Source organism: Pectinophora gossypiella, chromosome 17 (genome assembly GCF_024362695.1).
Source record: "Pectinophora gossypiella chromosome 17, ilPecGoss1.1, whole genome shotgun sequence".
NCBI lineage: Eukaryota > Metazoa > Arthropoda > Insecta > Lepidoptera > Gelechiidae > Pectinophora > Pectinophora gossypiella.
Genome location: NC_065420.1, coordinates 5,472,771 through 5,497,385, shown reverse-complemented (window position 1 = coordinate 5,497,385; position 24,615 = coordinate 5,472,771). Strand labels below are relative to the sequence as shown.

The window sequence follows — 24,615 nt, the reverse complement described above, 5'->3', positions numbered from 1 at the left end:
TTCCGATGGCTCCCATCTTCGTCTCTGCAACCGTTGAGGTCTTCACCCGTATCCCTGGGCAAGAGTTGTACGTTATACCCCGTAGGTTTGGGTCTATTCGAACTCAGTCACCATCTCACTCCGGCCTACTGATGTAAGACCCACCCCCGCGGCAAGGATGCGCCGAACAGGAATTGCCCCAGTGGAGGGCAGAGAAGATGACTCTGTCCCCCCTGGAGCTGGATTAATGATCTTGTATGAAACCAAAAGCTAAACGCTCAATTGTAAGTACTTGGAAAAGGCTAAAAAGTGACTTCTACATTCAAGCTGTCATAACTGCCAAACCGGCTCAGCTATCGGTGAGATTTTTTCACTTTATTACACCTAAACAGTCATAGAATATTTATAAGAAACAACCAGGCGTTTACCTACCTACTTGTCCATCTCGGTTGGTATCTAATGACCCCGCCGGCGTGGTCGACGACTTCCCTCAATCAGCGCCTATCGCTATCGACCCACTAGGGTCGGTAGGGTCTTTCAAATATTTTTCCTCTCAGACGAAGCCCTGAGCCGAGGTTCGCGCCCAACTGGGCAACCTCAGGCCTGTTGTCTTAAACGTTGTACCGGGTGAGAGCTTTCAGCACTCCCCATTTGTCCGGCCAAGTAGTTAATGCCATCTGCGGCAAATCTACAATAAGTCACGTCAAAACAAAAAAAGGTTGGTATCTAATCCACATCTCGGTGTAATGAGAAACTATGCCGAAGAAGCCATCGAGACAAACCTGTTTCAGGTTAAGCGATGTTAGTAAACCAATGCAATTTCCTTCTCTATGGTCTTGTAGCACAGACATGGACTGCCGCGACCTGCACGAGGAGGTGCACATCAGCACCATAGCCTCCATGGTGCCCGACGAGATCATCTACAAACACTCCGACTACTCCATGCGGAGCTACGAAACAGCACTCATGTTCATCGATGTTTCTGGTAAACATTTGTTTAGGTTGTATGGAGCTGCAGTAGTTCAGGCGGATGAGACGTTCAATAAACATTATCAGTGTTACTACAAAACAAAGACTAAAAAATAAACTACGTTTAAAATATAATCCGTACACGAAAGAAGTCCCCGAAGGCCGCGGCGCTACTGTCGCAGATTCTGCATAGAATTATATGACTTGTCAAGTTAGATTCATTAAAATCCGCCGACTTCTTTCGTGGCGCGAAATACTTAATATTTCAATCCTAGTTTATTTTTAGTTTGTGTTTTATAGTATATTTTTGTAAAAAATTGACGATTCAAAGTGTAACTATGTTACTTAATGAATAAAGATATTTTTGAGTTTGTTTGTACTTATATTGCTTATGTAACTTACGCAATTACCTCGATCATTATAGACGGCGATGCGGCTCATCTCCAATACCGTCTTCACTATAAGGGGTGCTTCGGAAGGCACGTTAAGCCGTTGGTCCCGGCTGCATTAGCAGTCGTTAATAACCACCAATCCGCACTGGGCCCGCGTGGTGGTTTAAGGCCCGATCTCCTTATCCATCCATTGGGAAGGCCCGTGCCCCAGCAGTGGGGACGTTAATGGGCTGGTGATGATGACGCCGTATTAATAAACGAAACTCGGCTCTCAAGAGCGCTTTCAAAATGTTACTTAACATCGTGTTTATTAATAACTCATTGTTGCAAGTCCGGTGTTTGAACCGCTGAAACACAGTGACTGCCACTCATTTCTAGTTATAAAACTACCATTTTGAAGTGCCATTTTGTCCGGTCAAGTAGTTATGCCGTTTGCGAAAAATCTACAATAGGTACGTCACGACAAAAAAACAAACTGCCATTGCTTTTACTTTCCAATCCCAGGTTTCACGGACCTATGCGAGATGTACACAAAGGCTGGCCGTGGCGGACCATCGAAACTGACCCAAGTCCTGAACTCCTACATTGGTGCCATGGTTCAGGAAATTCTGACGCACAACGGCGACGTCCTCAAGTTTGCCGGAGACGCTTTCCTCTCCATGTGGAAGAAAACGTCAAGGTTGACCATGCAAGATGTGGTCCACACTGCAATTGACTGCGGACTCATCATACAGAAGAATTACGGCACGCATGTGACTGATCTTGGTGTCACTTTGAAGGGTACGTTTGGTTTCTAAGGTCCGGAATGTAAAGTTACCGCTTGGCATCGCGTATCGTAGAAGTCAGCTATGGGAGTTTACATCGGATGTAGATAGCCTTATGTAGATGTAGGTAGGTGTACAGTAAAACATTTAGGCATAAATAGGTACCTACTACACTTTAGCTACCTACTTGACATTGTTTTCTGGGGACTTGTCAAGACCACATTCATCAATCGTGTTTCATAACACGCACGCAATTTAAATCAAAAATATCACTCCAGTCACACCGGACACTTCATACAAAAAACCTCGTTTTATACAGACACGTCTGACGCCCTTGTTATGGAAGACTAAAGTAAGACCGACCGTAAAGTAATACCAGTAATACGTAGCTCAGCTGCTGGTGGGGAGCGGAGAGTTGCCGTTCTATACGTAGATAGTATTATTCTTTATTGTATGCTCCAGTGAAAGTGGCGATATCGGCGGGGGTGTCTCATTTCGCGATCATCGGCGACGAGAATATGGCGTCGTACGTCATCATCGGGCAGCCGGTGTGGGACGCGAAGGCTGCCGAGTACATGAGCACTGCGGGCGACGTGCTGACCTCAGCCAGCGCTTGGATGTTCGTCAACGAGGCCGAATACTGCACGCAGCCCTGTGGCGATGGCAGGCATACCAAGGTAGATGGGTGGCAAAGCAAAGGACCTAGGTACTTAAACTGAAAGAAAAGTTGACTAACTAGCTGACCTATTTAAAACATTTTTACATATATGTAGTAGGTATGTTACAGTATTGTGACGAATAGGTATATCTCAATACTCAATACAATACAATACAAATACACTTTATTGCACCAAAATAAAAAGAAATAATTACAAAAAGTCTCTCAATAATTTTGGTAAGTAAGTACCCGTGTTTTTATTTGGTACCCGTGGTTTTATTGGGTACCCGTGTCTTTATTTGGTACCCGTGTGTTTATTTGGTACCCGTGACTTTATTTGGTACCCGTGTGTTTATTTGGTACTCGTTAATTTATTTGGTACCAGTGGGTTTATTTGGTACCTGTGGCTTTATTTGGTACCCGTGGCTTTGGTATCTACCTATTGAAAAGAACAATATTTTGTAGGTGTTGGGAGTTGGCGTTACCTGGAAAAGAGTAGAGAAAATTGACTTCGCACCTACACTTGGTTAGTAGTTGAGGTCGTACATATTTACATGCAAACATACTTACTAACCTACACTATGTTTTTGTATAAGTACCACTGATAACAAGTAAGTACTTTTACCTATTTAAATTGATATATAAAATACATCTGCATATACAGGGGTGTTAGTGACACCGTAACTAATACTGAGTGGGATAATACAGACCATGATTCTGGGTTGATATCAAGTGGAATTTTCCTTCAAGCCTGGGGGGGGGGGGGGGGGGTCTACGTCCGCCAGTGGACGATTTCCGGCTAATGTTGATGATGGATCCTTAAACAGATGAACCTCGCGAGCCGAGACGAGCTGCGAGGGTGTCGCGGGTACTCAGTATCGTAAACGATGACATTGATGGCAAGGAACTGGTGGACAACAATGAAATGGGCTACAGGGAATTCTCTCGTAAGTGTGTGTCGTAATTTGCGTATTATGTACCTACATAATACGCAAATTCACAACCGTAAATAAAGGCAGTGCTGTAGTAGTCTACTATACTTTCTGACGTGTTTGTATTTTTTGCTAAAGTTATTATTATTATTATTGCGTATGGCAGACAAAAATAAAATACCCTGGGTGGATCATATATCCAGCTTAAGCTCCCCTAACCAAGTCTCTGCCGCATCGGTCACACAATGCAGCTCGGCTATGCCACCTGGGAACCGGTGTAGAGGGCACTCGTTCACTATGTGAGATATGGTTTGATCCGTGTGACCACATTCACAGTATGGCGACTCCTTTAAGCCCCATTTATGTAGATGATGGTTGGACTTTCCATGGTTGGTCCTACACCGGTTCAGTCGGGTCCAGATTTTTCGTTTGGAGTCAAAGCCAGGGCTAAAGTGATTTGTGTCTTATTGTGTCCTACACTTTTTCTACCACCTACTTAATTTTTTAACCACATATGTTCATTTGTGACAAGACTCCATTTGTGGTGGAGGCTCTATGATTCATTGGCGCATCGCTTGCCGCGGAAGCCAGAAGAAAAAAAGCGGCGCTGCAACCACTCGTCTAGCCAAATGTCCAGCCTAAGATGATAAATTACTCCTTCCTGTACAGTGCGTCCAGCAGTGATATCCGCGTTGAAAAGCTCGTGGTGGCCTAGCCTCCGTCGGTTCATGGTGACTCCGGTGCTTAGAGCGGTGGACAACGATGAACCCATGGATTTCCTTACCGAGGTCCGGCATGTCGTCGTGGTGTTCCTCAACATCATCACCAAGACTGTCACTGAGGACGTATTGATTGATATTGTGGATTCTGCTTACAGAAAAGTATGCAGGTAAGTAGTGTTTTAAGTAATTTAGTTTTAATATGTAGGTGCCTACCCTAATAAGTAAGAATTTAAAAATAAAAAAATACCTATTATTGATTTGATAATTTTGAGCAAGGAGACTTCATATATCTTTAGTCGTATTAGCACTGGCCACAATTCTCGAAAAGAACATTTAAAATGCCATTTGTATTTCTTTCTCTATTTTTTCGTCGATAGATATTGGCTGCTTATGAATATTTTTTCTAAATAACGCCAGGATTGCTCATCTTGGCTCTTAAATCTAACGCATAAAATCTTTTTTCACAAATTAAATTATTCTTACTGGTACTTATTTATTAAGTATTTATTGGCCAGATAGGTGCTTTACTTAAATATAAATAGGACTTTTTTATTCATATTGGACGATATAAATATTAAGTACTTAGTACCTACTACATTTATAAGACGGCGTTTTTAATTTAGGTTACCCTATATTTCTTTCTAAAATAATTTAGTTATGTTTAATTGCTTTTACTTAACATAACATTGAATTTTCATTTTTTTTTTTATTTGTATGCATTTATCATCCAGCGTAGTATCACAGTCATCAGGACTTGTCAACAAGGTGTCAATGTTCGACAAAGACATGATGTTTCTTGTTGTCTTTGGCCTGCGAGGGTTGAAGCATGAAGACGAGGCACAGAAGGCTTTGCTCTGCGCTTTCCAACTGCAGGAGACTTTGCAGGACCCTAATGTTACCACCGTCTCTATTGGCGTCACATCTGGTGCGTTTTACATACATTTAGCTATTTAAGTCTCGTCATACTGCTGGCGTGACGAGACGCAGTGGTATCGTTGTAGTTAATGGACTGTAATGTAGGATAGGAGAGATGTCACACTGCGGGCACTTGTCGTCATCGCGCCGCGCCAGTGTCACACCAAACATGTGGCAAAAGGATTCCTGCAAATCCTCTAGATATCTTGCTAGACAAATGAAATTCAGATGGGTTATAGATAGGTATAGACTGATGAAGGAAAGCCTTGTACCTCGCCTATCAGTCGGGATCTGCGCTGCGCTCGCGCTGAAGTGGGGAAGCTCCCTCCACATCGTCTATGTTTCGTTCGTAATAATTAAATTCTATCTGTCTTTGTCTGTAGTTCGCGTTATTTTAAACTTGTAGTAGATATCCCTTTCGCTCCCCCTGCTTGTCTGTCACCATGTGCCGGCGCTGGCGGTAACACTATCCACATATACGAAATATTTAGGCTGTATTCAATATACTGCTTATCGACCCGTGGTTTTGTAAATAATAATTCGTTGTTGCTATGTTAACAGGTAGAACCTACTGTGGTGTGGTGGGTCATGTACTGCGACGGGAATACACGGTTATCGGCTCGCCAGTTAATAAAGTAGGTGTCTATCCTACTTATCCCGGCGTCGGACCTAGTTGTAGCCGGCATTATGAAAGCTGGACCTAGTTTTACCCGAAAACAACCGGCTAGTACTAGGTTTAACCTAGAGTAAGTGGCTACACCTAGTTCTAACCGGCTATAACTAGGTGTAGCCGCAATTCGGGTATTAGCCGTAACATATACATCTCCGTCTACCTGGCAGGCGGTCGAACTTATTCGCTCTATTGGTTATGAACTTGGGAAACCCTTTTCTAGAACTTATCTTTGCTTCAATCCTATTGTTACTATGTACTTTGAAACCGTTTCTTCCAGGCAGCACGTCTTATGATGAGTTACGTAAACAAAGTTACCTGTGACAAGGAGACGTTCGTGAGGAGTAAGCTGGACCTGGATTTCTTCCGGCTGATGGAGCCCAAGTTTCTGAAAGGCATTGCTAAGCCTGGGCCTATCTATGAGTTCAATAAATCTGGGTTGGTATTCTACAGTTAGCCGTTTGATTATTATACTGAAGTCAGGAAAAGAGGGGTTATAAATAAGTCCAACCGCACTCACACCCTCAATCCGATCCACTCAGAATTGTCCACATGTTATCTTAGCTCCAGCCAACCTGGTTCCTCAGTGATAATAATTTAGATTGTTCTGAACCTTTTGCTAAGGACATCCCTAAATTGGCGAACGTACGAAGATGGTGATAATGTATGTGTGTTAATGTGAGAAGCAAGAATAAAAATCACCACAGAACCTCGTTTCCTTTCCCTTGATTTATCAAAGATCGGCAAGTTTGTTAATCAGCTGATCGTTTCCAAAGGTGGCCAGATCGCATGACGATGCTCCGCCACCCGATCCTGGGGCGTAACGAGGAGATGCGCAAGTACAAGGACGTTCTAAACAACGCGGTGGACCATCAGAAGGAGTCCTTCACTAAGTACAGGGATATGAGATATGGAGTTATCATTCTTGTGGGTATTTTTTTAACCGTTTCTATGAAACCCTTCCATCCTCTATTCAAATTCAAATTCAAAAATATCTTTATTCAATAGAGAATTCAGTACAGAATCTGGCTTCTGTCAACGACGATAATTCTACCAGTATAAAGGTTGAAAAATGCACATCAGGTTTATCGTCCTAGCAAAATATCGTGGACCAGGTCGTTGAATGACTGAGTGGATAGTTTTATCCACTTTATCTAGTGGGTACATAGATTACTTAGTAACGATTACAAAAGCCAATCCCTACTAAATAGGTGTTCCGTGTGTTCATCTTCTATAAGATCACTTCGGCAGGCGCTTTGAGTATTTACAACCGCTTACATTATTCCATATAATATCCCGGGAGATACCAGATCGACGTTCGATAAGTTTTACAAATACTATCTTATCATTTAAATTTAAACAGGGTCCACGCTTAGTAGGCAAGAAGCGGTTGATGGACGAATACCTTAACATGACTCCATCGTACATGCGTCCGGAGAAAATTACTCTTACATCAGCTAATTTGGTAAGCTTAGAATTAGTCTAGTAACTCCGCTTAACGCAGTCGGATCGTATAATCCGCCGTACTGCAATACGACTAGCCGTTCTCAAAAACAGAGCTTTTTATAATGCAGCGGGTCAATAAGTAGTCGGATTGGAAAATCGGGCAGAATGTGTTCATCAACACAGCTAGCCGTAATTTTTTTTTTTTTTAAATAATATAGACTAGCGTTTGACCACAATCTCCTGATGGTAAATAATGGTGTGGTCTAGGATGGATCACGCTTGCCTAGCAAATACCTATTCACCCTAGCCTTGAAGACTAAGAGATTATAACGAGTAGGAAAACAGACGACAGCAGACAGTTCGCATCAAAAAGGAAAAGGCAAAACGTTTAGTGCGGATTGGTGGTATCTCCACAACATAAGAATGAAATGCCCGCCGATACTTAGTTGTCCGTAGATGGGATGGAGTGGGTGGAATTAACTCGTGAAGTTCTCGCGCACACTTACCGAAGTGTATCTATCCTATAAAAGACCGACAGACAAGCTACCATTCGTCTGTGGTCTAGACTTTGGAGTCGAGTAAATATGTATAATACTTTTGATTTACCATCTAAGTATGTTCTATATTTTTCTAGTATCCATACGCATTCACTCGATTACTGCTTCGTCAACTCTTCGTCGGAGAAGGAGATGGCAAAGACAAGAGAAACGCTTTTGAAAATAAAATTCGATATAGGTGATTCTTTTATTACATTTTCTACAAAGTGGTTAGGTTAGTGATGGTTTTGGCGTATCACGTCTGTCACTATAAGGTCCATCATGTCCACATTAGGACTTCGTATCAAAAGAAGGTGCAAGATAAGTTGATGTGAGTATGCGTGCACAGTTAGTGCACTGACATAAATGAGTTTACAGGCTTATTAGGTCACTATTTGTGCTTCTGGTTAGGTCAGTGATAGTGTATAGTTAGTGACATCGTAACGAAAACTTTGAGAAATATTTCAGAGCATGATTTTGAGTTAATATCAAGTGGAATTTCGCATCGCAAAACTATAGACTTGAAACTAATTTAAAAAAAATATCATGAATTTTGCGACGGAAAATTCAGCTTGATATCAACTCAGAATCATGGTCTGAATCACCACCACCCATCAAAGTTTTTGTTACAATGTCTCTAACACCCTGTATATTTATTGCTGTTCTATATCCTTATAGCCTGGGTTTGATAGAGTTGACCCCGGTACAAATATACGCCGTCAACACAATCTTCAATTTGCGCTTTCCTCTGCCGGAGACGTTTACCTACACTGGAGACTTGCTGGCTGAACCTTACGTCAAGGATATGCTTTATCAGATATTTACCGATGTAAGTGACGTAATCTAGAGTAAAGGAGGTGGAGATGTTTTTTTTATGTTGGTAGCATTATATGTATATTTTTCCTATTTATTATTACTTACTTTACTTTTCATTTTATTGTATTGCACCACCCCGCGTATTATGAATTGTGCTCTCAAAAGAAAATCATGCATTATCGAACCATCGAGCTGTTCACCGACCTTAGACAGTTAGCCTTAGCCTAACCTAGCTTAGCTAGTTACAAGTAGCTAAAAGTTGTCTTTTGAATGAGTACTTCAACGATCACGAGCGTGAGTTTATAATACAGGGTGTTAGTGGCACCATACAGAATGATGATTCAGCTCATAATTCTGAGTTAATATCAAGTGGAATTATCCGTCGTAAAAGTATGGAACTGAAAATACTTAATTAAAAAAATACTATAATTTTCATGGGTCTGAATTATCCTTCTCAATTTTCAGCACGGTGTCACTAACACCTTGTATGTATTTAAGTACCTACATTGAAGAACTTCAAAATAATTTTACTGTTTTCTTCATAACAGCGGTTCGATGAGCTGCGCGTTGTTGGTATCAGGGACGGACAGTTCATCGATGACCAATCTTGGAGAGTTCTCCTGATCCTGATGGAGACCAAGAGTCTATTCGTCATCATGACTATCAACGACTACGACAAAGTCTCAAGTAAGCATGAGTTGTTTTTTTAATATCTTTGATTTGGATTAGGAAATCTAGGGGTAATACGCCAACTCCAATCTACAGACTAGTGGGTAATATGAACTTCGTTCAATATAATAATGACTGAAACGAGAACCAACAGTTAAGTCTTATGTTTTATTCGTTCAATCATTTGTAAAAACAATAAAACTTTAAATACCTAGTGAAATTCAATTGCTTACCTTTTATTTTCTGGTAAGTACCCATAAATATAATCCAGTTTCTTTTTACAGAAGTAGCAAAGAACTGTATAGCGAACAATATATTCGTCAGGATACCGCTATCCGGGATTGACCAATGGTACCACGCCGCATTAGCCTGTCAGCTGCTTGATGTTCAGGCTATACCTGCTGACTTGGAGAAGTTAGTAAATTATATAGGTACTATTAGTCACAAAGCATAGTTCATCGTTTAAATACAGGATAACTTTACAACAACATCAACTGGGATGTACATACAACAGTCAATCGTGACGATCAGTGACGTGACCTCAGCGTAGCTAAAACTGGTGATGCTTCCAGTCAACACTCTCTCGTAATCCCTGAAAAGATAGGCAGACAGAGCCGAGAACAGACGGATAGATACTTGGTTATTAAGATACATACTAGTAGTTAACAGAGTATATACACTAGCAAATACCTAATACAAAAATGGGATTGGTGAATATTCCGGTTCCGGTCTCACAAATCTTTCGTCATGCCACATTGCGCCCCGTTACGCCGACAATGTGACAAGAGATATCGCATCCACGTAAGTAGCTCTGTCGATTTTTCCACAGAGTAATGGAAAGCGCGAGCGGCGGTCTACCAGGCTGGATCCAGAACTTCGTCATCTCCCTGATCCAGCGCGGCGAACTGTCAGTAATGACAGTGCCGCGGAGTGAGGCGGTGGAGGCCGGTGCTGTGATGCCATCCGCAGCGCTGCTGCTGCGCCCCGGAGATAAGGGCGGCAGAGATGTCGACGTCGTCTCCACTATCACCGACAGCAGCTTTCAGGTCATCATCCTCCCACAACGACAACAACTAACACGTCGTTTCTTGCAGCACAAATACAACAATTACAAATGGACAAAAGGGGCACAATCGCCGGCCTTCTTGTTAGATAGCAATTTCTGACAATAACATATTTTAGTTTCACCTTAGCATTATGAATTCTCTTTTATCAAAAAATAAATCAAATCATCCATTAGGTCCTGAAGATTCTGTTGTACGTAATAAAAGAAAGAAAGGAGGTAGTTAGGTAGGGCAGCAGCAAAAGTATGTCGAGTAGATATAAAGATATGTCACAAGAGAAACCATCATCTCCCTAGCGTTATCTATCCCGCTTACTTAACATAAAGGTCCGACTATGTGCAAAAGCGACTGCCAATCTGACTAGCAAGGAGAGAAAATTTTAGCAGATTTATGTTATTTTATTATAGAGCTTATACCCGGGCAAGCATGAAGGTTTGCTCGTGGACAGTGAGAACATACAGATGGCTGTACTCGCTGAGAACTACAACTTCGACGACATGAAAGTTGACATGACAATGGATGGTAAGCGGAGATTAGTTTTATATCCATCATGAAATGACTTAATCCCTCCCTTTATATTATTAAAAAGCTGAAATATTTAGTAATTAGGTATATAAATATTTACAGTAATAATTTTAAAAACTTACGACTCGCTAACTCCGTTCGAGAAGATGATGTTAAAGTGCGGGTCTGTTCTCGGCGACGTGTTTTCAAGACGAATGCTGCTGCATCTGCTGCAAAGCGACTCGCCCAGGAAAGTTGCTCAGGGTCTGTATCTAAGAAGACAAATAAATATATAACCAAAAGGAATAACATACGTACACAACTCACACCTGTAATCTCTAAAGAGAAACGCAACTAAGTAAGTACCTATATATTATCGTTAGATAACTTGCAACCACTTTTGATACGAAATCCTAAGATAAATTAAAGAAAAATCGTCCTTATATTTTCTGTAACAAATATAATGAACCGCGTACCTATGATAGCAAGCGACCAACCCATCGCTGCGCTGACTATAATGGTCCATCGTGTTGGAAGTTCTAACCTGAGCACTCCTATTTCGTCTAGTCTTATCTTATGAGCAATTTTTATTATTATAGATACCTAAATTAATAAGTTCTCTCCACACTAACAACGTGACGAGGCACTAGCGCGACATCCGTCGCGCTAGCGAGGCTCTAGATATTATTAGTTTTGATATATAATGTAATGCAGGAGAGATGTCACACTGTAGGCGTAGCGCATTACAATAATTCACACCGACAATGTGGCAAGCTGACAAGGGCTTTACAATTTCTGACAGCCGTAGCGAAGTTATTCGAGATCCGAGTCCTGGAGTGCGAGGGTGGAGACTTCACGCGCGACACGTCGATGGTGCTCATCCACCCTGCGCCCACAACGATGCCGGTCGTCAAGCCGCCGTATTGCTGCTGCTTGGGCACCAGGGCGCCGCGTGAGACTTTTTTATTTTTCTCTGAAATTTCTGTTTTGGCCTTGGTCTGATTTGCCTTCCCCTGTAGACCAACAGCTACATCACAATGGATGGACTTAGAAGAAGCGTTCCGGAGATAGAAATGTTAATAAACTTTGTATACTCTTGTTGCCATAGCAACCCACACCCGGAAGGATAGTTTCATAAGTAAACTCCGGATTCCCGCCCCGCTATCGGATCGCTTGCGATACTCCCTCAGAATTGATCTTTATTGTGGCGAGAGCTTTTTATGTGATATGACCTTTATTATTTTCAGCCCATTGCAGAGATCTCCCGATGTATTCCTTCTGTGGGTACATGAAGTTTAGACATTCACTGTTCAGAACAACCACTTACGAGTTATTGACGGAGAACCAAAAGGTAAAAAAGGTGCAATTAGGTAAGTAAGTACCTACTTACTATTATTAGACACTTTTAACAGTTTATCAATAAAAGTATGATCGTTCGCACTTTGAACGCGTTTTCGAGCGAATTCGTCTCGCTCGAATTCGAAATGACGAACACACGGAACAGTCCCATTTTTTCAAACTAAATATTTATATGGGACCAGCCAAATTCGAGTCTAAACCAAGTACCTAGAGTTTGGTTCAGGCTGCTTACCATAAAAATTGCTAATAAAAGACTCCTTTCTTCGCACATCATCGTTGGCTTTTTGCTTTTGTTTTTCATTGGTTCATTGATTGGCTTGATTATTATTATTTTGTCGGAAACAGCGCGAGATGCATGCGCGCGCGTTGCTGTACCTGGAGCGATACACGCGTCGTTGTACCTCGTGTGGCGCCGGCTGCTTCACCAAGCTGTTTGGAGTGCGCTGTGATGATGTAACTATGTTTACATACACACATAAGATCTCGCCTATTTCCTGGTATGGTAGGCAAAGACCACGGGATTCCACTTGACACACCATATTCGCTTCTTCCACAATAAAGACTTCATGCACGCTCGACGGTTTAGAATACTCTTAACCTGGCCTTTCTTTAAAACATCGAAGAAATACATCTAAAAAAGGAATATTGCAATTTGACATTAGCGCATGTAAAAGTAAGTGCGCAATGCAATCATATGTCAAATAACCATATTGCCTTTTTAGATGAATTGCTTCGATGTAGCTTTTTAACCCCCTTTTTTTGGTATGTCCGCCTAGACCTTAATAATAATTACTTATTTATTTACAACACCCCCCCCCCCCCCCGCCCCCCCGTCCTCCTCCCCCTACTCCTTTGCCTTCCCCTTACAACTCTACCACTTACACCTGCATCATAAATCTCTTTCGTAAGTCTACTTTCATTCATTCTCTCTAATGCGCAAATGTCAAATTACAATAAAGCTTTTTGCATCGTCGACGTGGCGTGGACGTGGCTTTTTTAACTTCCCAGGGCCTAGTTCGTGAGAGCAAACAGTTGAAGCGCGTGCGTCAACAAATCTCCGCGCTTAGTGCCGAAACCAGGATGACCAGTGAGAATCTGTATGCTGGGATTACATCGGTAGATATGACTTCAATGTTTATAAATGTATAATAATAATAAACTATATCGCACGAACATATGTACTATAAAGAGAGTGATAGTAGATCAGACAGGCAGTCGCTTCTGTAAAAAACCAGACCTGTCAAATCTTCAGGTCAGATAAATGGATCCTGTGAAAAATGGGATATTGCTAGGGAGATGATGAGTAGGTTGGCATACCCTAGTTACAGTATCATATGCAGACAAAAACAGAAGTAGGTAAGATCCACGTTAAGTACCTTATTAAACAGGTATGCCTGTCTGTACACCCTAACGCCCTGACTCCAAACGTTTGGAGTCTGCTTATTATCAGAATACCTACCTATGATCTTACTTGATAAGTTAAATAACTGTAAAAGTTCAATCGTTTTTGCGTGAAAAACAAACATCCATAAAAAGACAAATCTTTCACATTTAAGTATAGATAACATTAGTAGGATCTTTTGCAGATTCCTAACAGCGATGACTTGGCCAATTGTGACGATTATGAAGCTGAAGGTAAGTGGATCTTCCTTCGCGGCACGGCAAGCACGCCGCGCGCGACTTGAATTATATCGAGGGTTTTGACCAATATGCGGACGTCTATCCACGTAGATAGCATTCAGGTCGAATCCTTCGATATAATTCGCGCCGCGCGGGGGCGGTTACCGAGCACAGCCTGTAACACTGCGATTAAGTAGGCCGATACATGCCGGTACCTAAGCATTTTGTTTGCTTATTAACACATTTCAAACAACGAGGAGCTCAAGTCTGTTAGCTCAGGGTATAAAACCGCAAACAAAATCCCGCGTCCCGACGAGCTCGTTCAGCCGGATCTGCATGACAACCGCGCCGCGCGCGGCGCGAATAATATCGAGCGCTTGGACCAATAAACGATACGAATGACTAATAAAATCTACGTAGATGGACGTAAAACGGCTATTGATCGAAGGCCTCGATATAATTCGCGCTGCACTCGGCGCAGTTGCCGTGCAGAGCCTACAGAGGGACACCGGGAGACACAAGAATAGACAATAATCTAAACTAATATTATCCACGCAGGATACATGTTTGCCATACGCAATAATGTACTTACACTAATATTTTGACCTTTTACAGCTGAAAAACGTCGCCTGAGTCGTTCAGCGAAAATGTACCGTAAAACTAAACGCGTAAGGTCGTATTCTTCTTTGGAGCTGGAGAACTGTGAATGTCTGCCTATCCTGCTTACAGTTTATAACCAAGTTATTGACCATTGCCGAGCTGTTGGTAAGTATTCTTTAATACATTTACATAGATTCTGTGCGGGATTTTGTATTAAGCCGCAAACACCCGCCTTTTCTCGCCTTTGTGTGTACCTATCAAGCTTATTCCCAACCAGATCCGGAACTTTCCATAAAATAATAATAGTCATTTATTTATTTAAAACTAAATTCTATTTAAGTACGTTTTAATTAATAAAATAGATCTTAGAGATGACATTGTTGGTACCTAATTAGGTACGTAATAATAATGGCGCTGTGCCCAGCAGTGGGACGGATATAGGTTGTTTATGAAATGTACCTATATTAAAATGTGTAGGTGAAATATAGGCGTAATTTCCAGGCATTAGAATCCTATTTTTTATATATGTATATTTAGCTGTATTACGAAGTAATTAAAACACATAATAACGGGTTCTTATCGCGTTTAAATCATGGATATGAGACTCCTGATATTTCGACACTGTTGCAAGTGCCATGATCACGGGATGACTCTCCTTCTTATCGTGTCGATGGCAAACTAAATAGTATCGGCCCAAAACGGGATGACTGATGAGATTGGAGTGGAGTGAAATATCGGGAGTCTCATATCCCTAGTTTAAACGCGGTAAGAACCCGTTATTATGTGTTTTAATTATGATAATAACCGCGTAAATCTAAAACAATCTATCTAAGTCTAGGTACTTACTTCGTAACCTAGTTTTTTAATACTTATATTAACGGATATTTACAGGTGAATGTGAAAAGCTTTTCGAGACTTACTTGGAGTATGTGGACCTCAGTTTGCTAAACGTTAACATACCGCAGGCCATCCGGCTCTTGTTTGAAGTCGAAGAAATCGTCAATGTAAATACAATTTACCCATTCTAAATATATTTTTAATTGTCAAGCTTCCTCAGTAAATCGCACAAAACCACTGGAAAATGATGAAAGAAAATGCGTATTTATTACGTATTAGAGGAAGCCACAGCAACAATATAACCACATAAAAAGATTGACCTGATTGTCCAAAAAGTATGATGATCCATGCTTCGGAAGGTACGTTAAGCCGTTGGTCCCGGTTATTACTTACTGATGTAAGTACGTAGTTGTTACATGAGTCATGTCAGGGGCCTATGGCGGCTCAGTAATAACCCTGACATCAGGGTTGATGGGGTTGGTAATCCACCTGACAATCCACACGATAGAAGAGAAGGACCACATAAAAAATATTAAAATAAAAATAAAACATTAGATGTTCTATTCAGTCCCATTAACCCAAATGAACAGAAGAAGAAAATCTATAAAGTGAAAATGATTAGGTATGTACGGTTAGTGTTCTAACATTATGTTTATTTCCTGGTAGTAGTTGTCTTCCAGACAACTGCTGGACTACTGCTGGTGGTGCTATAACTACTGGTAGTTGTCTGGTTGGCTGGTCATGTTGAAATCCAAAATATAAATTCGTGGCTGACTTTGCAAACAGTCGTATCTGCAATTTTTTGCTAAAATAATTTGTATCTTATTGACAATTGCAAATGGTACAAATCAGATTCGCCTAAAAATTCAGATACGTCAGTTTGCCACGTTAGCGACAAATTGTAAGATCATTGTTATGTTACACAAATAAATGATTATGATTAGAAATTGCTCTAGAGCAATAAGGCCGCCCAAGTTGTAGGTACTGTATTCATGTGTTATGTCTGTTGGTTAAGATTAAATTCAGTGCAATAAAGTGTATTTGATTTGAAGTAGCTATTTATGTTGGTATACTTCTTGTAAGATCTAATTATGTTAAATATAAATTCACGACTATATCCTAATTGGGGTAGTCACAGGCACATCCATTGCAAGATGCACTAAGTACCCACACCTCACCGAGCTTTCTATTAGACCAACGCAACGTGACAGTTGGTGAGCCGTAGGTATCACCGTCTACTAACGTTCGAGCGAATTGTGTTACTGAAAACTGCACTTAAGATAAATTATTAACTTATTGGACGTCCGGTTCCGGGGTTCGAACCACATAATATTCAGGAATTTAGAATGTTAAGCCGCTTTTTATTTTCCTTTTGGACCAGGCGTCGAGTCACTGCGGGAAGGAGCTGTGCAAACTGGCCTGGATAAAGGAATACCGTCTTGCACGTATCCTGACTTCACGAGGCGCCTGTATGTTGGAGTCCGGGGACTACGGCGAAGCCAGGAGGCATCTCATGCAAGCTATGAAGCTGTATCGTTTCCCCTTTCCTACTACCACGTAAGACGTATGCATCGTCTTCTTCTTGGCTTTGGAACATTCTAAAAGAGGCGGTTTTGGTTCGAAATATCTTCTTGGTAACCTGATGTCGATAAATATATGTACCTATGTCAAAATGCAATAAGTTTAGAATACACGCGCATAGGAAAGGACAGAAAAACAAGAAAGGAAAAATATGCACTGCCCAAGTGGAGTTGATAAATGTTACATTCCGATGAAGGGAGACGGTGAAGCTACCATGTAGGTACTGTCTCAGAGACTGCAGACTTCCACCAAAATACGACGTAGTAGCTTACGACGACAAAGCTGATTTTGGAGCAAAGGAGTCTTGACGACCTTTGGATACCAGCCCGTATCGTTGTGAATTTGTCATCACCAAATACTTACCCGTTCTAAATTTGAAAAACAGTGAACGACCGATCAAGAAGCGAACTCTTTTGGGCATCATAGCGGAGAGCCCAGAATAGAAATAGATCTAACGGTTTAAGGGTTGAACTTTTTTCAGGTACAAGAGAACCATATGCAACGCGAAGGCGTCTTTTCATCAGCTCATGGCAATGTACGTGTGTCCCAGGCTATACATTGAGAGGGAGACAGGCTGGAGTGGTCAGTTCTACGATCATATCTGCTGGACGTTGATCAAACTTCATAAACTGTTTATAGTGAGACATTATTTATTTTTACTAGGTACTTCTCTCTCTCTTTATTTAAGAGCTGCGCTCTTGTCGGTGGAGTAATCGCCATTCCTCTCTTCTTCCCGTCAAAACCTTCACCTCCTGATACGACCTGCACCTTCTCTTTTAAATGTTTCATAAATGTTCTCCTAGGTCTACCCCTTCCTCTTTTCCCTTTAATACTCACTTATACTAATATTTAGGTATTATGATGCCGAAGTAACACTGTATCGACGCGTTAAAGTAAAAAACAATAAGTAAGCGCCTTTTTGAAAAATCACATCAGAACGTGATGTGGAACAAACCTCGCACTAGACAAGCTAGTTTTAATCCAGGTAAAAAATTGTGGTGGTAATTCTTACCCGGGCACAAATCTTGGAAACCGCGTGATATCATAATTGGTAATTATATGATCCAAACGTGAATTCAAACCTATAAAGTAGAATTCAGTGGTTTGCGAGCCGGAGCCAGGATTCGAACCAGTGACATTACGATGTAGGCATGAGCAATATCATGTAAGTACCCACTTTAAAACCCTGTCGCACTATCATATTTGACATTTAATGAGACTTACGGTGTAATTTGTCAAAAAAGTTAATGTGACATGGTTTCAAAGTGTATACATATTAGTACTCGTGACCGTAACTGACGCGTTCTCCAGGGCTGGGCTATTACGGATGAATTTCCTTCTACTCATTTTTTACCCGCAACTTATTGTGATTTGCCGTCTAGACACCCTCCGACTCCCCCTAGACCAAAGCCGATTTGCTGGTCTTCCCCTCATTAAATCTATTTGTCTTGCAGGAAGAAAAGGAGTTCTCTAACGCGGGTCTAGCAGCGAAGTGGTCCCTGGAGTTCTCCACCAAGTGCAACTCCACGTTTCGACTGCTCTGCGTGTCTTATGCCAATATGATCTCCATTTATCGTCAGGAACAGAAGGTAGAAGTAAAGGAAATTCTATCTATCTACTCAGCTTATATCCACCCACTGCTGGATACGTGCAAGACTGTATTCCTTTATCCAAGCATCCTCTCTTTCACGCCATCCTTTCCGGTACTGTGCAAGTCTCATCCATTGCTTTGTCATACCTCACAATGTCATCCGATCATCGGGCTGGACATTCGGTCTCAAGATATTAATAGGAAGCCCGTTGATATTGTTTGTGTTGTGGTACAGATAGCTTCGATAGCTCCAGTGGTGTAGGTACGTAAACAAACATAAGTATGTCGCGTTGGTTGTTTGACCGAAAAAGTATCCTAGACACAAGTAACAGAAGGAAGGTGAGAAAAACGAAATGGAGATTTACGTCCCCGGGACCGCCTTTGTTCGACGAGGGCTCTCAGAAATGAAGATTCAGATAGCTGTGTGCACTTTTGTGACGATTCTTGAGTTTTGATTAGCCGGCCGGCATTCACACCGTGTGTGAACACGGTTGTTGAAGCACTGAATGAATGAATGATTCAGAAATTTGAGTGAGTGTTTTCGTTAAGTGAATGAGCGCTGCTGCCTGTCACCTCAGGAAGGGGCAGGAAGCGGGATCGACTGATACTTGAACAGATAACTTAATCATATAGTCGTAATATCGAATGTCCTTATAAAATCCAACGAAACTCCAATGTTTTACTATTGTGCTTTACGGGCGATAGGCTGATCTCTTGTCACCATAAGGTTCATCATATCATATCATATAAGGACTTTGTGTCAACAATAGTTACAAGTTAACTAGCATGAGTTTATGTCATCATCACCACTAGGTAATTTAAGAGCCACGCTCTTGTCGGTGTAGCATTCTCCATGCTACTTTTTAGGGAAACATCGGGCAGTGGTTTTCATTTTGCCTTCCGCCCCGCAGTACTCTGTACCCTAGAAGGAAGTACATTGACCAAATTGGAGATGTCCTTAGAAAAGGTTCAGTACGATAGGTATGCGTAGGTTCGGTACTCTGAACCGGCGTGCGTGTATGAAACGATTGATGAATGTGGAGAAAGCAAGAGAAGTATGTCAGGATCGAAGCAAATGGAATTCCATAGTCTCTAGGTACTTACCCCGGTGGGAAATAGCCGTGAGTTTATGTACTTATGTCTTGAGTTTATGTAGGTACTTATGTCTTATGTAGGATATTGGTTAAATTGCGCAATTATTTTTAATTGCTTTGCTGTAGCCATTTTAGATTTGCTCATAAGTAGGTAGTAGACGAAGACGAGATCAACATTGAATATTGAACATTACCTAATACGAAAAGATGGACCAATGAAAAATGCACGCGTAGTAAATGTACAAGCTGCTTACTATTACTTTAGGTATTACACCTATGTTTCCAGTTTTCGCGGTGCGTAGTTCTAGAGAAAAGAGTGATGGACATCTGCCACCGAAAACGTGGACAACTGGACATCACGGAAGTTCATGCTGTCTGCACTTTGTACACAAGCATCTTTTTGTTCTAGTACGTAAATTAATTAAGTCATTATCCCGTTTTTCACAGGGCTTACCTAACCTGAAGATTTAACAGGTCAGGATTTTTTCAAGAAGCGACTGCCTGTCTGACTTTCAAACCCGCGCAGGGAAAACCATAGCAGCCCAATACAGGTTAGGTCACATACCTCCGAAAATGCATTTCTCGGGAATGTGGGTTTCCTCACGATGTTTTCCTTCATTGGTTTAGGCCTGTGCTGGATTCGAACCTGCGACCTCAAAGTGAGAGGCAAGCGTTCTACCAATTGGGGTTATTGCTTTCTTAGATGAATTGCTTCGATGTGGCCATTTTAACCCCCCAGCTCTCTGTTAGAGATAAGTTTTCTTTGTATGTTTCTTCTACACTACACGTACACAGTGAAGGAGAATATAATTCACTATATTATATGTCTTACAGCGTAGTTTTTTAATAATACTAAACATTCAGCCATTTATTTCCAGCGTGGAATTCGGAAAGAAGGTGGAGAGCCTAGAGTTTGGTCTATCGGTGATCCCGATGTTGTCGTGTCTACCAGACATCACCTCCGGACAGCTGCTCGTCCTGTGGATGCTCAAGCTGCTGCTGTCAGACCTGCGCATCCACGAGATGGTCATGATTATGCGGGAGTTCTTCTACATGACTGATCATTATGACTTGAGTTGTAAGTTATATAACATAAAAAATACTTTACTGCACTCACAGGAAATACAAAAATACAAAAGAGAAATATAAAGAGTGCAATAGGTGGCCTTATTGCGGAGTAGCAATCTCTTCCAGGCAACCTTTGAGTATATTTATTACGTATACTATGACAGGAAGGAATAAGTAGATTATGAAAATGAAGAGGAAACAGAACTAAGGAAATGCGCCTTGACTAGCCCTTTAAAGGACTCGATGAATGAGTTTTTGGTCTAAGGTTAGTAACAGGTATATATCTCTTGTTCTTTGTCCAGAGTGTAGAGAGCTCCATTCCGGCTTGTCTCTGTGCTCATCAAGTGGTAGAGGAATAGTCGTACGACTTTTACGACATGCCCAGGATCAGAAGCTGCTTTTTTTCGTTCTCCCCATTGTTACTTCCAGGCCAGGACACAAGTATTAATAAGATATGAAATACATTAACTGAATACAACCAATCAACAGCGGAGACATGGTACTACTACTACTCAATAGTGATCCTGCTCGACACGGGATACTGTGTGGAACAGTTCGGCTCTTGCGAGAAGTTTTACATCAAGAAGGGAGACGCCATCCTGAGGTCCAAGACTCCGGAGGCCGCTTGGAACTTCTTCGCTTGCATGTGGCTCGTGTAAGTACTCAGGTAAACATGGGTAACTCGCGCTTGCCATCAACCAATACTCAGGCAAAGTTGTTTGAGGGAAGAAGTAACTGTCAGGGTATACCTTGTGACTTTGCGTAGCTCTTTATGCTTAAGCGGAAATTATTACCCGACTCGATTACCCTAGAAAAATCTCTAACAGATAATCCTCTCCAGACGAGTGACGCCCTGAGTTTTGCGCCTTCCGGAGCACCCTCAGGCATTGTTTTTTATTGGAGTGCCTTCAACTTACCTTCCAGTTGTCTGGCCAAGTAGTATTCGCCACCCGAGACAAATGACAACAATACGATAATATCACGAAAAAAGAAGCTTCCTAATAAACACTTCGTTTGCAGGACGATACGAATCGGTGCGTGGGAGCGTTCGTTGCTCTGGGAAGAGAAGATAAAACAGGTTCTAATGTTGAAGTTCCAGAAACACGAGTTCAACATCATGATACTTGTCAGGGTGGTGGAAGGGTTTCTGATTGCGCTTGTGAATGAGGTAAACCGGAATTTTCTAAAACTAATGATTGTGCACGCTTGATCCTCACTGGGAAGGAAAACATCGTGAGGAAACTCATACTCATTCGCGAAAAATGCTTTTCTAATGCCATAGTTAACGAGGTAAAAAGTGAAATTACTTTTGTTTTCAGGTAGACAATAGAAACATAAAGAAGATACTCATGTTGGAAAAGAACATTAAAAGCATGTTTCATCATATCAACGACGCATGTCGACACGTACCTATGTTCCGGCCAAGGTGGGTAATATAATGGCTACATTAGAAATATAACATAAGCTCACGAGTATATCCCAATTGGGGTACTCACTTAGGTACATCCATTACAAGTTGAACTATGTGCCCACACCTCACCAAGCTTTCTGTTAGACCAACGTAGGTGGTCAGCTGTATCTGCACGTTTAATAACTCATTGGGCAAGTCCGGTAGCGGGATTCGAACCGGAGGCTCGGCGCTTATAAGCAAGCTGTTGTACCACAGGACAGTGATCACCCAGTGGCCTCAGTATTTTGCGAAAAACAATAGATGAACTGTACAACTTGGGATGTACCTACATCCTACAGTTCATCTATTGTTTTTCGCAAAATACAAGTACCGCAAGTTGTCGTGACTCAAGATTAATCTACCTTATTGTAGTACAATTGATGTAACAGTAAATTCGCCGTTATTTTTAGATATTTCTTGATGTTCGCCTACTATAATTTTCTGCGCGGGAAGCGGACTCGCGCCCACAAGTTTCTGAACAGAGCGGCCGAATTGTGCCGACAATACGACCACGCCACGCTACAAGTTTGGATAGAACACACGCGGAACGTTAGTTTTTTGTTTTAATTCATTAATTATGCAAAGGTACATAGACCCTCGCTAGTAATCCATTTCGGAGAAGTCTACGCCACGAAAAGCTAAGCTAAAAAAGTTGGGCGCCTCGTATACAACAGGGTTACAATTTCACAAGTAACACGATATGTAGATCGGCGGCGCGCTCCGCGGTACTTAATTGAATTAGGCCGGCCAATTTAAAACCACACCAAATTTAGCACTGAAATGACTCGTCATTTGATTCCATCTCCACTAGATTTTTAGGTCGAAGTTTCGAGTTTCTTTCGTAAAAAGTGGTTGAGCGAAAATCGAGTCCGTAGCTTAGGCACTCGCACCACTGAAAAGAAATACGAATCATACTCCATCACACACTGAGTCCTTACTTGCCGAAATTAACCTGACTAGTTACGAAAAACCCCTCTAGTGGTAGAGGCACGTAGACGTAATACATATAAATATAGGTACTTATTCTTTCAGCACTGGAGAGGCACTTTGAATCCAAAGTTCGTGGACTACTGGTCAGAGCATATAGAAGCAGACAACTTGCTGGACTATAAGGACTTCGATGCGGATAAAGGAATTATAATACCCTATACTTTGCCCCTTCCGCGAGACTTCGAGAAGTAATAATTTTCATGTTCTTTGAACATATAGAAGATGTTTAAGTTTTTTTTATTTTGTTTAAGTTGATACTGTGAACTGTGTAGCGAGTAAACTTAAGGTTTTTCTTCCCGAATAAAATACTGGAACTAATAGGCAAAATATTTTTATTCAATAAAATAAAATTTCGGTACCTAAACATCCACAAACTAACTCTTCCTGCGACTGGAGTAGCTATTGCCACAGTTAGTCAGTTTGCACACCTCTTACATCTGAATACCAAAAGTAAAGCTACCCTTAACAATCCGCAATGAAATTCTCTACATAATAAATAAGGTAGTCTGGAATGAAATTAAAAGAGTTAAAAGTATCAATTGACAGTTGCCAATTTCACAAGATTATAAAACATAAGATCCACCAATATATACAACATTTACTTGCATGTAAATAATCAGAGTAGATAGGTACTATAAGTATTGATATATTTACGAGAATTGACATTTAAAAAATCCAAACTAACGGCGAGTTTACATTGGCGAATCATGCGCTGCCCAAGTTTGAGTTAAGACGCGTGCATCGGTCAATTCTGTCTGCACCTACATGACATGACTAATGTTCTTGCGCAAGAACTTATAAGTATGTTGATTCGAATAGTAACAGTTGCAGAAACTGCAGACATATTCGCCAATGTGGACGGACCTTTTAGATTTGTCTACGGGGATGCGGAACGTAGTGCTGTTCCAGTAGGGCTAACATGTGTAACGTGATAAAATTTTGTAACGATCATTTTATCGATTCTGACGATATAATTATGTCGTTTTGTGCTAATATGTGAACACAAATAAATCATGTCGTTCTGTCAAAATGCGAACAAAATCACGTGACACGTATGTTAGGGAAAAAAACAATCTTATCGATTTCGACAAAATGTATTTAATTGATCGATAATTTTATCACGTGGCGCATGTTAGCCCGGCTGAAACGGATTATTGAGCGATAATACAAAAAACAACTATAAATAAGCGCACCCTTTGGCAGAGCCATTACGAATCTAAAAGCACTCTATTTCAAATATTATTGTATACTCCACCGGTGCAGAAATTTTGTCTATAGGCATTTTACGCGATTTAATCTGCCTCCCCTCACTACCCGCCGCCTCCGCATAGACAAGACATTGACCCCGATTCCTGCAGACACTAATTTTATTTTAAGTTATACCTGTCA

The 24,615-nt window shown here is 41.3% G+C and overlaps 1 protein-coding gene across 1 annotated transcript; it reads left to right on the top strand.

The window, feature by feature from the left end:
- Positions 1-600: 600 nt before the first annotated feature.
- LOC126374616 (adenylate cyclase type 10-like) lies at positions 601-23,568 on the top strand. The gene is given in 35 exon segments (XM_050021306.1): positions 601-964; positions 1,845-2,120; positions 2,567-2,781; positions 3,228-3,288; positions 3,590-3,709; positions 4,364-4,583; positions 5,148-5,341; positions 5,893-5,966; positions 6,282-6,439; positions 6,778-6,928; positions 7,365-7,466; positions 8,082-8,182; positions 8,662-8,812; positions 9,348-9,486; positions 9,753-9,882; positions 10,298-10,514; positions 10,916-11,054; positions 11,160-11,300; positions 11,839-11,988; positions 12,284-12,387; positions 12,741-12,848; positions 13,404-13,511; positions 13,982-14,030; positions 14,631-14,780; positions 15,507-15,619; positions 16,834-17,009; positions 17,515-17,671; positions 18,488-18,622; positions 20,005-20,126; positions 20,597-20,796; positions 21,276-21,441; positions 21,807-21,954; positions 22,106-22,212; positions 22,647-22,785; positions 23,269-23,568. Coding segments are annotated over 35 exon segments (5,100 nt in total). The 5' UTR covers positions 601-735; the 3' UTR covers positions 23,419-23,568.
- The last annotated feature ends 1,047 nt before the right edge of the window (positions 23,569-24,615 follow it).